This window comes from Ostrinia nubilalis, chromosome 6 (genome assembly GCF_963855985.1).
Source record: "Ostrinia nubilalis chromosome 6, ilOstNubi1.1, whole genome shotgun sequence".
Classification (NCBI taxonomy): domain Eukaryota; kingdom Metazoa; phylum Arthropoda; class Insecta; order Lepidoptera; family Crambidae; genus Ostrinia; species Ostrinia nubilalis.
The window spans coordinates 14,508,957-14,523,254 of NC_087093.1; the positions used below are offsets into that span (position 1 = coordinate 14,508,957).

A 14,298-nucleotide genomic window follows, 5' to 3' on the forward strand; every position below is an offset into this window, starting at 1 on the left:
ATTGGTCCTATCATTTTACCATCTCTATTAAAACCAATCCATTATGTTCGCAGTCAAGAATAGTGTAAGTCAATATATTACTGAATGGATAAAAAAAAACTACTGTGATAAGAGTTTGTTGAATTTTTAAACAATTATTTTTAAGAAGTCATATGGCACAACAATTCAAATCTCTTGGAGATATTAGACGATATTTTATTTCGAACTCGTCCCATATTTTTATGATTTCGAATACAATAAGCTATCAGCAGAGCTTCTCAACTTTTCATTAGGGACCAAAACCCAAATTTCAAATACAAAATCTTTGTTTATGAGGCATAGGTAAAATGGTGACGTCATAAGATGAGACAGTGTTATCACTATGTTCCGCTTAAATAATTGTTGTAGAAAATATAATATTTCGCAGTTACACCATTTTCGGTACGAGCCGCAATAATTTTCCACGATGTCGGTGAAGGATAAAAGCCAAATTAACTTGATAAGAGGTAGATAACAAACATGTAAAATTACTTAGTAGGTACGCTATAAATATTTAATACTTTAACTTATAAATCACAAGCAATAGTATTTATTTAATATGTAGTCGGAAAGACCCAAAAAGGCCGTATAAAAAACTTTTTGCAGACTTTTTAATGAATCAATGATAATTAATATTCATTAAATTCGACTTGTCGTTCACCTACTCGTATATCACGCAAAAAAATTTTACTGAAAAATGTGTCCTCGTAATCAAATATTAATATGGAAAAAACTAAAATATACCTTCCCTTTCATTCATAATATCAACTTTTTATTTAGGAATGAATTTTATTAAAAATATTTCTATCCAACAAATTTTTTTTTTCAACATCTCTTCAATTTGAATTAGGTACCTCCTAATTATTAATTATCCTATAAGCTATAAAGGATGATGGGCACTTTTCTATGGAATCTGGGCGTAAAACCAACAAAAATAATAGTAGTTACTACTATTATTTGTTAGGACTTAATATCAGAAATATATTTTCATATAAATAACTACCAAAAACTCCCGGGTTTGCTTGGAAATTGACATAATGTGTAATAGTAATAGGTGCTTTATTGCGCAAACAAAATATATTATTAATTAATATACTTATCTACTTACATTTTAAATACATTAAGTTATTTATCCATTATTATGTCTAACAGTTCAGGAGTGGGGCCAACAAATGGTATATTTAAACCATGTTCTACATTATGAGCGTAGGACCATACCTAGGTACCAATTAGAGAAAATTAAATGACATGAACACAGTCATGTTTCAATGGGATTTCTACCAGTTAAGTTGCAGTGTTGTCGCATAATCGATCACGGATCAATTATTAATCGATATTGCCAAATAACGATTTATCGATTAACAATTCGATTAATCGATTTTATTGATTACCATCATTACTATCATTTGATTGTTAATTCAATTCCTTATTTTCAGCAATATAATCGATTAATGCAATCGAATGATCGATTATGATTTATTCGGTATACATACTTACTAAATCGATAGAATCGATAGTAAGATTTATTTATTTATTTATTTCCACACACATTAATACATTATCACTATCTTTACAGGTACTTAAAACCTAATGCGATAGCATAACTTAATCTAGGTAGGCTTAATAATAACTCAAAAACTAACCATACAGTATCTATTTACATTTTATAACTAATAATACCCAAAGCCGTCCTTGTGAATTCACTCAGAAAACAGGCAAACACGATAGAAGAAGATATAATACAATTACTCTCAATATGATCGATATAAGCAATCTAATTGACCTAATACTATTTTTATTACCCTAATGTGATGTGAAATACTATGGAAACTTTGCATATTCAACGACCTGTATCTCCGTATCCCCGCGTATTTCAGGATTGTTGTCATACTATGAAATGAAGTACCTACTAGTATTAAGCTTTAATTTAGTATACTTTTTGTTTCTGTTGGTTTAACGCCCATATTGCCCATCATCCTTTGATATAGCGACATCTCTTTGTGGTTGCTAACACTACATTGTTTAGAGACTTGTACGATGGACACTGGAAAATTTTGTAATGAAATTATTGCTTGACATGATAGATGGTGTTTTGTTACTTTCGTAGTATTTTTTTATCCTGTTACTGCTATTACTATCACATTTATTTGTATACCCACTTACCTACCTCTTAGACTAGGCGCAAACCACCGATTTTTAGTTGGCCGATAGTTGGCTTAATTGAAGAACTTTAAGAACTAGAGCCATTTTTTTACTACAAAAAGTTCAGGGTTCTTTATGATTTTGGAAGTAGTGCGAATGTTTTCGTGAAATAAGTAGAGTTTGATTAATTGCAGACTTTTATTGATAATACGTAGAAACATATTATTAAATAATCTCACTTTCAATCACAGATCTTAATACTAAGTTGTAAATAAAGTAGATTGATCTATAGTCTTTTTCACGTAAGATGATCCGTATGACATTTCAAGGTTATCCATATTACGCATACTACATATGCAGAATATTTTTGAAAAAATATTTGTATTTTATTAGCAATGTAATAAAAAAAAATTAACTACTTGTCTTGAAATATATAGTAAAATCTGAGTCTAATGATTATATTTTAATTAAATACGATGTAAAAATATTTTTTATTTAACCCTTCATTTGGCAAGACACAAATTGTTAGAATTTTTCAATAAAATCTATTTAGACCTAATTGTTACTATCAAATAAAGTTAAGAAAAATAGTAAAAAAAATATTTGGTTGGTATTTTCGCGAAAAACGATTGTTGCTTATTTACCACATTGCCAAATAGGGGTACTTAAATTAAACATTGAGATATATTATAGAATTAATTTTTTTATATGAAAATCTTAAAAAAATCAATCGTATTTCACATTTTATGCATTAAACTTTTTTTTTGGCCATTTTCGCAAAGTCGACAATGATCTTTTTCTCCAACATTTGATAAATGACGTATGTCATCATACTTCACGATCGATATGCCGAGCCAAGGTTGGCTTTTTATTTTCTCTTTAGCTTCTGAAACTGGTATGTTACCGTTATCTGCTATAGTTGTTGACTTCAACGCAAGAAAAATGTGTTTATCATTTAAATCAGTTCAGCGGTATAAGTGTGAAGACAGACAACACAGAGACAGACAGCAAATTCTTCCTCTCTCCTAAAATGCTGTGCCCGACAGGGTCCATAATTGCATCAAAAGTAATTACTATACCATCTCTATAACATTATTCATGTAATTCATGATTGATTTATTGTGTATTGACACTCTTTTGTATTAACAAAAAGCTAAACCTATTTTGTTACATGTTTGGCACTGATGCTTCTAGGCAACATCGAGGTTCGGAAGCATGTTATGTATTAGAAAACACAGTTTCTACGCCAAATATTGCTTTATATGATTAGTTTGATTTATTATGAATAAAATTTAGACAAAACAAAAACAATTAGAGATGATAAAATAGTACAAAATCATAAAACTTCCGTCTTTGTTATTGTCATTGCGCGTCATCTTGGCGTCTGACAGAAATATGGATATGAAATCACTCAAAACTCAGTCGACGACCGATTTACTAGTGTTTTGCTGAACTAAGCTTCGTAACAAAATCGAATGATTTGCACAAAACTTATTATTTGGTGCTGTAGAAATATTCAAAGTGGTTGTTGCTTAAAAGCATCACTGCCAAATGAAGGGTTAATGTACGCAATGTGTGAAACGGAATAGATTTAGTGCTGGGGTATTTCTTGTATAATAAAATCGATTATTTCCGCGGTTCATTAATCGATTGTGCAGTGAATACTTAGTTATTAAAAACATCACAAAAATCAACTATATTTTTCGATTATTGACTTTAATAAACGCATTGAAAATAAATTAATAGTTTTTAATTTAAAGAAACAGAACCAGTACTTTTTAGGAATCGTTTTTTTGAACACGAACCATGAAATTTGAATATTATCAATAAAAAATTGTTACAATAATATTTGTAATTAAAATAACATATTTTTTGTTAAATAACACCTATACAAAATAATTCTCTAAAAGTAGGTTTTACTAACTCTTCGAAATAAATCGATAGATAAATCGCTATGGTTTAGTTATGTGACATCTCTAAATCTTTTAAACTCGAAACGTCATACGGATCATCTTAGGTGAAAAAGACTATAATCTAAACTATTAGTAGGTATAATTTTATTATTTTTGTAGCTCGTTTGATTCTCAAATATCTTTCACAGTAGAGCAAATTAATAATAAGTAATAACATGTTGCAAATGTGTACATGATTAGCATCACGTAAAATTAATAGATTAATCAGTTTTATTATTTGAGTTTGTTTTCAAAACTTGGATAAAAATTAAGTACCTATCTATACTATTTACACTTCTTTATTAATCTCTTTCCGGATTTCAGGTTCTGCCTCTGGTTTTTGCTGCTTTTTAGGAACTGAAAATAAAAGAAAGTATGCCATTATAAAAAAGTTCACTTGTCCTAAAATAGCGGTATAAATTAATAAATAAAAAAGGTTACCTCCACCAAGGATTTTCTTGAACAATACTGAGCACGGTGCATCTATGAATAGTACAACGACGAAAGAAACGATCAAAGTTAATCCAAGATGAGCCAAAAACTTGAACATCTGTAAAAAAAGATGATTAAATATATTTACCTAAACGTTAAATTATGCTGATAATAAAGTAAAAGAAAAGTCTAACAGTAATTAGACATATTGGAAGAAAATGTGAGAATTTTCGGTTTATTTAGGTGTCAATGACATTATACTAAAGCCATAGTTCCCATAAAGTAAAGTAGAGTGACGTAAGCTCTATCTGCGTCAGGTAAAATCAGTTTCTACGCGCAGTTTTTAGACTGGATAATGTTCCTTAATAAGTACGTAGGTACATTATTTTTGTACACACAGCTGTGGTATCACCGTAATTCCCAAATAAATTGCAATCTAAAATGGTTTCTAAAATCATAACATACAAGTGCGTTCACAGAGAAGAACTGTGGTGTCGTCGCACTGCCGTTGACGAGGAACATCAAGCCGTAGTGAAGGATGTACATGGCGTAAGAAAGACGAGCTGGAAGCTTCCACACATGCAGTGATAGTAGCCAGTTGATTGGTCCTGAAAGAAAACATAAAGTAGTGTGACAGATTTATATGTTACTTAGCGCTATTAGCGACAAACAGTTACTTCGTCGTCAGTAAAATTTTTACTTTTTAATGCAAAAACCATCGACTATGGTTTTCAATACAACTTTTTTTATACAGCAACGTAGTCGTAGCAGTAGGGAACAACGTAGTAGTAAAATAGACGTCGTAGCACTAGGGAGCATCGTAGTCGTAGCATAGACGTAGCAATAGGTGCTAAATATTCTGCAGGATCTCGGTTATCTTGACACTGAGGAATTGTTGTCTTAGATTCGGTCTAGGATTTGATCCCCAGCGCAAACATGGAGCTGTGCTATTTATCTACCCAGATCTTCTTCAACATCTTAGTCAAATCTATTATTATCATTACCTGCATATCCATGTGCGCATGCGAAGACCAGCCAGCCCAACGCCAAAGCCCAGGCGGGTCTGATGAAAGAGTTGTACATGCTATCCAGAAACTGGTTGGACCACGAAGGTTGCATGACGGGGTACGAGCTGTATATGACGAAACTGAACAGTGCCGTGGCCCATGCCCAGTTGAGCATTACTATAGCCTGAAAAAGTAACATTTGTTTATATTAAAGGCCTTCTACGATCTGAGAATAGAACCATAGTAATTTATGAACAGTAGAATAGACCATCAAAAAGTTCTACGGTCTACCACGATTAACATTTACACCTTTCAGGCCTACTACTGCAACTCCTGCGTAACCAGGATCTGCAGCTTGAATGCCAATAAAAACTTAATAAGTGAAGGTCAAGTTTGTTCTTGAAACTGTCAATAGACCCGCAATGAAATTAAACATAAGAACATAAAATATGTGGAGTTCGAAGTTAAAGATCAACACCTTCAGTGAAAAGCAGAGGACAGGTGACAAGTAAAGGTAACATAGGTAGGTACATTGTAACCTTTAAGAAAATAATAAGCACCGCGGACACTAAACTAACTTTACTAGAATTAGTATCGGGGTAAGTTATAAGAATTTTATTAGTACCTACTAAAATTATCATTACTTTTGTAGTCAAAAATTGAGCCTTACCTTTGAAAGCCGGACTTTTGTGCCCCTATAAGAAGCAAGCACGTACCCGATGATCATTCCTACCATAAACGGTGAAGCGCGAGCCAACGTGTTAAAGTAATATTTGTTCGCGTAGTTCCTCATCTCGTCGCTACGACTGAAACAAGATAGAAAATCTGATTTCGTTTGAATGGTCCAAATAACTCGTTTTTACTCGCGCGTTTTGAATTGAGAATGTTAAGCCTTGATCACACGTACCGAGTAAACGGGCGAGACAGTAAAATGTTTACTCGGTCGAGACAGTGATGTAAGCGAGTAGCTGTTCACACGTGTTTTGAAATTAGCACAGTTAGTTCAGATCTATTGAGACTTTTCTTTTTCTCTAATCTGTGGATGTGACGTCAATCATTTGGCCGAGTGGCGAGTGGCGAGACAGTGCACGTTCAGACCTGCCGAGCGAGCGAGCGAGACAGTGCGGGGCAGCTGGAGCGTGGATACTCGGCCTAGTAAGTTGAACGGGGGTCGAGCTATTGTCTCGTCGCTTTCGGCCGAGCACTCGGCCGAGCACTCGGCCGATCACTCGGCGCTATGTTCATACGCACCGAGTACTCGGCCGAGAGCACTGTCTCGCCCGTTTACTCGGTACGTGTGATCAAGGCTTTACTATGTGTGCCAAAGCACTAGAAACCTTTGTTACAGCTAAGCTTTACATGTACAAATTACATTTGTTTTTATTTCATTAAAAATACCAAGTAGTTATTATTTTATAGGCATTCAACAAAGTTCGCATAAATAAAGAGTCCCGCCAACGATCACGTGACCCCGTGTGACGTACTTTTACCCTTTTACGGGTTACTTGGTCCGCTCAGTCGCTATAAGCAGTTGTAGGTATCTCGCGCAGTGTTTTGTGTTCTGTTGTTGTGTATGTTATGTGTGGTATTTAATTAAAATTGGATGAAGGATTCAAATACTAAACGAACGAACCCAAACTTGATGGAGTTAAGTTGTTTTATTCCGGAGTACCTATGGCCACCTTCCAGCTCCTTCATCAGATCAGCTCCTTGTTATCATAATATTGCATGGTCATCCGAATTACATGTGTATGCGAAATTTCAGCTCAATCGGTTGTCTGGAAGTGGATCTAATTCAGCTTGCAAGATTCCACCCATACAAATTTTGAGCCAGTTCCTATATTATGACGTCACGCGCATGGAGCGCTCTCTCTCGTCTCGGCTCCCAGGAATAAGCAAGTGTGTTATCAGAAGATTGTGTTTTAATCACAAAACCCGCAGTATCCAGCCCTATCATACACAAAATACGCGCGCGGCCGCGCCTCAATGACAGAATGTATGAACCTCTAGTATCTCAAAATCGTGCGATTCGAAACGAGTATCTGAACAAGCTCTAAGTTAGTACTTAGTTCAAGATGTCGATGATGTTTCTGTCTAATAAAATTACTGTTTTTGTGGATTATTGGAAATAAGATTAGCTATATTTACTTACTTCGCACTCAATAGACTTGAAGGGAATTCCATTATAAAGTTGTAAGTGGTTGCAGCCGACAGTTGTAAAACAAAGGCTGCAGTCAAAGCTGTCCATGCGATGTTTTTTGATCCACTCAGCACCCAGAATAGTACCAGTGGTGACAGAATATGCAGCTGTACGTCGACAGCGAGATACCACGTTTGGCCCAAGCACTATAAGACACAGAAATACATAAACAGAAAATTTAATTGAGCCTTGATCATAAAAAATTATTAAACATATTTAGCGGAATACAGCAACAAAGAACTGAGCGAGCGTGATGTCACTAGTAGCAACACTGTGTGATAAAAAGAGATGCGTGATGCCGTCGCCGTCTTCACGTCAAACGGAACTGTTTTTGCAACTATTTGACAGTTCTGAGGCACTTATTCGCACGCTGAATTTGAACTCTGATATTTTCAGATTTTACGTGAGTGAAATCGTGGATGTTTAACTAATAAGATAGCAAAAAATATCCTTACACAAAAAATTGCGTGATGGAATTATTTCCGAAAACGCAATAAGATAATATACGAGTAAGTAAGCAGTAGACAATATTAATATTATCAGTAAAAGGCAGGTGTTAATTTATTATTACCGTTCTCCCAGGGTTCATGAAGTTTTGCATATGCAGTAAAGTGGACCACCAGAAAGCTCTGCATCGGCCTACGAGATCCGACACCGTGCTCCAGTCTGGCCCATCTGACACCCGGTTGAATAAAGAAGCTTCTAGAAGAACACCAGTGGCTAGCACAGGAAACATCCGTAGAAGACGGTTCAAGTAGAAAAGATGAAGATTCTGAAGGAGCTTTTCTGGAAAAAAATACTTTTTTCTAAGCCAGTTTCTCAATTTATTAGGTGCTTAAAGTACCATCAAAACCATGTTAATATTGACATTGTCATAGTCATGGTATACTTACTTCCACTAAGCTTGCCAGCTGTGGTATAAACTACCAGCAAACCACTTAACATAAAAAAGGTATCCACAGTAATATGTGCAGAGGTCACCCACAAGGCTTCTAGTGACCAAGCCCACTGAAATATAAAGTGATTAGTAAGATTGCAATCGCCAATTAAACTATTTCATCACAACAAACAGGGGTGCATATTAATTCGATCCAGTTTACGAAAAAACAGACAACTGTCTTTTGCCCTAAAATAAAAAAAAGAATTTGAACTGAACATTGTAATCCGGACCTTTTCAAGGCGAGAGTGAAATAGTCACATACATACAGGACAGATTTTTAATGTATAATCCTAGACTGCATCCCACTTAACATCAGTGGGCTGAGTGTGAGACATCAATTTTAAAAAATCAAGTTTAAAAATGTATGAAAGTTTTAGTTTTTGAAAGTTTACCGCTAGGGGCGCTGTACAATCCCTCAGAGGGCCTAGTGTGAGTTACATCAAACGCGCTCACTAGTGAGCGCCTCAAGAAATGACATTAAATGTATGACGGATTGTACAGCGCCCCTAGCGGGAAACGTTCAAAAAATAAAATTGCGCGTTTGATGTAAACTCACACTCAGCCCACTGGTGCGATTGCGGTGATATACCGGCCTTGTCTTGTATAGAAAAGTGGTGAAATAAATTTACTTTTTTCGGTACAAACCTGAAATCCTACAATAGGATTAGCCCAGTGGCTCTCTGAAGTAAATGTGTGACCAATCAGGACCCAAACCATGGCTAAAGCCCTTATTCCATCAATGCAATGTAGAGCATCAGGTCCAGATGCAAAATTCATTACCCGTTGACCGTTAGTGTAGATTGAGAATGTTCTGAATATCGTTTTGGGATTTTCTGAAAAATAAATACGTACTTAAAGGGCCTTATTTAATTTCATACATTTTATGTCAAATGTTAAATAAAATATACTTACCATTTTTGTAAACGAACCGATCAAGTACATCATAAACGGTACAGAAAAGACTTAACACTCCAATCAGGGACAACAAAACTCTGAAAGGTTTGAGTAATACATTTAATTATTAAGTAGTTTTCTAAATCTAAATATATATTTAACTCAAAGGTGACTGACTGACTGACTGACTGACATAGTGATCTATTAACGCACAGCCCAAACCACTGGACGGATTGGGCTGAAATTTGGCATGCAGGTAGATGTATGACGTAGGCATCCGCTATGAAAGGATTTTACGAAACTACACCCCTAAGGAGGTAAAACGGGATCCACGCGTATGAAGTCGCGGGCGGCCGCTAGTTCACAAATAAAAATCTATCTTCGGTTACGGCTAAAGAAAGCGTAGTAATTAAGATTCCAAAATGATAGCGTGTATAGTAACCACTAGTGACTTATAGTGATATAATTTAATGAATGTGAGTAAAACTAATTACATTATGCAGAGCACTGACACTTAATTGAATTAAAACCTGATAAAATACTTAGCATTTAATTAAATATTATACTCACACGGCGATGTAATCTGCTGCAACCCATGGCTTATCGTTAGGCAGTCGACAGAATTCTTCAGTAAATTCAAAACCAAAAGAGATGTTGAATAGCAAAGACGATACTGCTTGTTGCGTTGTGCATGTTTTTGGTATGCATATACCTTGTCGGAACGACAATGCTGATAATGGGCTATCAGGCATTAATCTGAAAATTAAATCGCAAACAATTTTTTATAAGATACTCTTTATGAACCGGTCGTTGTGGAAATTTTTGGGGGCGGCCTTTGACCAGCAGTGGACGTCATTAGGCTGAAATGAAAGAACGAGCTCTATGCAATATAAGAACAAATAGAAAGCGAAGTCTTCCAAGCATACATAATACATATTTAATTATAACATTAATGTTCTTTAGTTTTAAATCAAACTCCTTGTGAAATAAAATAATTATAAATAACACGATTTTTATCATGTTGCTAGTTTCATCAAAAATATAATCTACACCCGTAACTTACTAACTTTACTAGTTATACGAGTAGGTACGCATTAATAAATATAAATTACTTTTTTTAGGACTAAATGTGAGTCAGTGCCTTTATCAAGGCTACTAATACCAACTCTCGTTCCCACTACTGCAACCCATAAATGCTAAGATCTAGAGCTTTTCTTTCTATGCAACTTAACTGACTATTGAACAGTATATAAAACCATTATATACCATTTAACTTCCACGCACCTACCTCGAATCATTATTAAAGATGCCTCCAACTATTTGTGTGCCAATATTCAAATCCTGCACTGTTTCAAGTCTAGCATTAATTTCAGCAAGATCTGATTCTTCTAAATCAGTCCATCCAGGCAATTCAGGTATTTGCTGATTGAGAGGCACTTGTATCAAACAATATTTTCCTTGTAGTTCTGAATTTTCTAACTGGCGGTTTATGCCAAGACATTGGTGATAGTTTCCCAGGTCTAATGTGTTGCCTTGCAAAATTCCCCTGGGGATCCTTATTCCTGCATCGATGACTGTAGAAAGGTGGTTAATTAAGAAAACGTAGTCAAAAAGTTTTTTTTTTATGCACAACGAGGAAGCTCTTGACCTGTATCTCACCTGATGGTAAGTGATGACAAGGCCAAAAGGGAACACGAGATTCACCCGGAAAATCAACCACGGAGGAACTGGCTATCTTAAGTACCTCTAACTGCCGGAACACAACAATGCTGTGAACATTGTTGTTATGGCGACAGACTTAAATAAGATGGCGGTAGCTAGCCAGGCGGACTTAGAACAAGCCCTAATAGCAACCAAACTGAACAGAAAAATCTGCCCCGATTGGGAATCAAACCCGGGACCTCTGCGTCTGAAGCAGGTGACCTTACCACTAGACCACAGAGGCAGTTCATTGTATCTCGGTAGTTTAATATTATATGTATTTAAATCAGAAGTTTAATATGTTTATCAGGAAAAGTAGGAAGTAATGAAAGATATTAGATTGTAACCATTCAAAAATAATCATAGATAAACAGAGCTGATTCATGTCCAGGAAAAAAAGAAGATAAGATTATCATGCTTCTAACAAATTCTCCTTACAAATAAAAGTAAAATTAAAAGTTTTATATTTTAGTACTGACCAAAAGATTGTATCAGAAATGAGGAGATCCGTAATAGAACTAATGTTGCTGACATAGCCCAACGGATTAGCAAGCTGAAATGGGGCAGCAAAGTGGAGGAGTAGATGCCACGTACCGGAAAGCGCAGCGTAGGACGTCCAGTCCACCCACAAGGTGGACCGACGACCTAATAAAGGTAGCGGGAAGGTGCTGGATGCACGCCTCCAACCGGCCATTGTGGGAATCATTGGGGGAGGCCTATGTTCAGCAGTGGACGTCTTATGACTGAAATAATGATGATGATGACTGACCAAAAAAGTGACTTTTCTGACCAGTTTATTCCAATTTCTATTCTTAGTATTAAAAAAAATAAACTTGTAATTACTAAACAAAACTCAATATTGTAAGCACAAAAATCTAAAAACTTGCATTAAAAATTGGCGGGAATGCATTGTCTAACTAAAACCGGATATGAAAAACATTTTCAACTTACATTGTAGTAGTAGTAAAGTATCTTGCACGATAAAATTAACATGTTCGTCACATAATTCTGGATCTAACACTTCTTCGAATAAAGCCTGATCTATGGCAGGATTCTTTGCATCCCAAACTAAGTTAGCATTCACTTTCTGACTTATTATCAAAACAAAAAAGAAAAATAATTTTGTAACCATTTTCACCACCGTAACCCAACTCCGTTCTTAATAAAAGAGATATACTTTTGTTATATGAAATCAATTAATTAAACAATCTTGGTACGTCAATAGCTTATCTGCGCTCTTAGTTTTTGGTGTAGCTCATTGAAAAGTGGCACAACATAAAATTTATTGTTATTATTATTTATTTACCTACACACACACAGTTTTGTTTTTCAAATATTATCGTTTTTTTATAATCTTAAATCACATCTTTTCTTTATAATACTGTACTTACACTTAAAATTTATACACGCACTATTATTATTATTTATGACGTATGTATATTTTATGCAGTATAGGTTAGTGTCCGTGACTCCCACTCGGCATGGGGCACACTGAAAACCAGCGTCGTGGCCTTCCTCACCGGCATATGCTGAGTGGGGTCCCATTTCGATGGGCATCGCTGTGCGACAGGGTGGCACTGCTCAGTTTACTTTCTCTTCCATTATATGTTTTATGTCACCTCTGTCTTATTTGCTTTTTTTTATTTACATCTTTTGTGTTTTGTGACGTCCATGGCAATAAATGTTTCTTTCTTTCTTTCTATTGCTTTTTGTGAACGGCATATTTTTCTTTATATTTTGTCAATGTTAAAATTAATATAATATTATAAATTAACTTTATAAATTACTTATAATACTTACTTTCCCGATGTTAAAGTTGTAAATACAAACATTACGAGTGCAAAATTATAATAAACTAGCGGCCGCCCGCGACTTCGTACGCGTGGATCCCGTTTTACCCCCTTCATCTATCCTACCTACGCGGTTTAGATTTTTTCATACAAATGTTTTTTCCCGCTTACTCCCGTTCCCGTAGGAATTTTGCAATATCCTGTTGTAACTAAGCTTTAAGTTTACTAAGGTACCGGTCTAACTTAAGCGGTTTAGATTTTTCATACAAAAGGATTTTCCCGCTAATTCCCGTTCTCATGGGAATTCCTAAGTATACTATATCCTGCCCAGGAGTACGAAGAATAATTGTACCAAGTTTCGTTAAAATCCGTCGAGTAGTTTTTGTTTCTATAAGGAACATACAGACGGACAGACAGACAGACATACAGACAAGCAAAAATTTTACTGATTGCATTTTTGGCATCAGTATCGATCACTAATCACCCCCTGATAGTTATTTTGAAAATATATTTCATGTACAGAATTGATCTCTCTACAGATTTATTATAAGTATAGATAATAAAATTTAAAATCTTTCGTTCCAAGATAAAATGGTCGTTCCAACGAATCTATTCGTAAAAACAAAAATAATATTTCTTGAAAATTATATTCGTAATAATAAAATAATCAGTCTGGAGCGCTCCAAAAGCGCGCAAACACTAAAATTTTAAGTTGTTCCAATTCGCTTTATACGTAGTTACCTAAATATTATACTGTTGCTATATGCTTACTTTTGATAAATTGATTAATTCGTAAAATGATAAAAATTGCGGATGCTAATAAATAAGCTTACCTAGTTTGATTGCGGTAAGAATTTCCCAATATATTTTCTTTATATTGGTCTCTGTTTTTTTGGTAATCAAAGGCCACAAAGGTAATCAGATCCATAACTAGGTGCCTGAGAATTCAATTTACATTGATTGTTAGACTAAACCTACAGTGGTTTCACGATAGACATGAGCAACTTTATCGAATGAATTACTTATAATTATTTTGGAAACATCGTCTATTGATAAAGTACGAGTAGAAGATGGAAAAGCTGGTGAAAGCCCATTATGAAAACACGAGTAAGAAGGGCGCATAGCTCGTAGAACTGCCCTTTGTCCGTCAGTTTGACTGAAACGAGTAAGAAGTAAGTTTCAAATAAAATAGAGAAACGCGGGTCTCAAGGCACCATTTTTT

The 14,298-nt window shown here is 35.0% G+C and overlaps 1 protein-coding gene across 1 annotated transcript; it reads right to left on the reverse strand.

Moving 5' to 3' along the window:
• Positions 1-4,395: 4,395 nt before the first annotated feature.
• On the reverse strand, positions 4,396-12,464 carry LOC135072672 (nose resistant to fluoxetine protein 6-like). The gene is made up of 13 exons (XM_063966680.1): positions 12,238-12,464; positions 10,874-11,159; positions 10,156-10,341; positions 9,604-9,683; positions 9,337-9,524; positions 8,645-8,759; positions 8,323-8,537; positions 7,704-7,897; positions 6,222-6,357; positions 5,549-5,735; positions 5,010-5,152; positions 4,554-4,662; positions 4,396-4,469 (listed from the first exon to the last, which is right to left on the reverse strand). The coding sequence occupies exons 1-13, from the start codon at positions 12,416-12,418 to the stop codon at positions 4,402-4,404; spliced, it is 2,088 nt and encodes a 695-aa protein (XP_063822750.1). The 5' UTR covers positions 12,419-12,464; the 3' UTR covers positions 4,396-4,401.
• Positions 12,465-14,298: the final 1,834 nt, after the last annotated feature.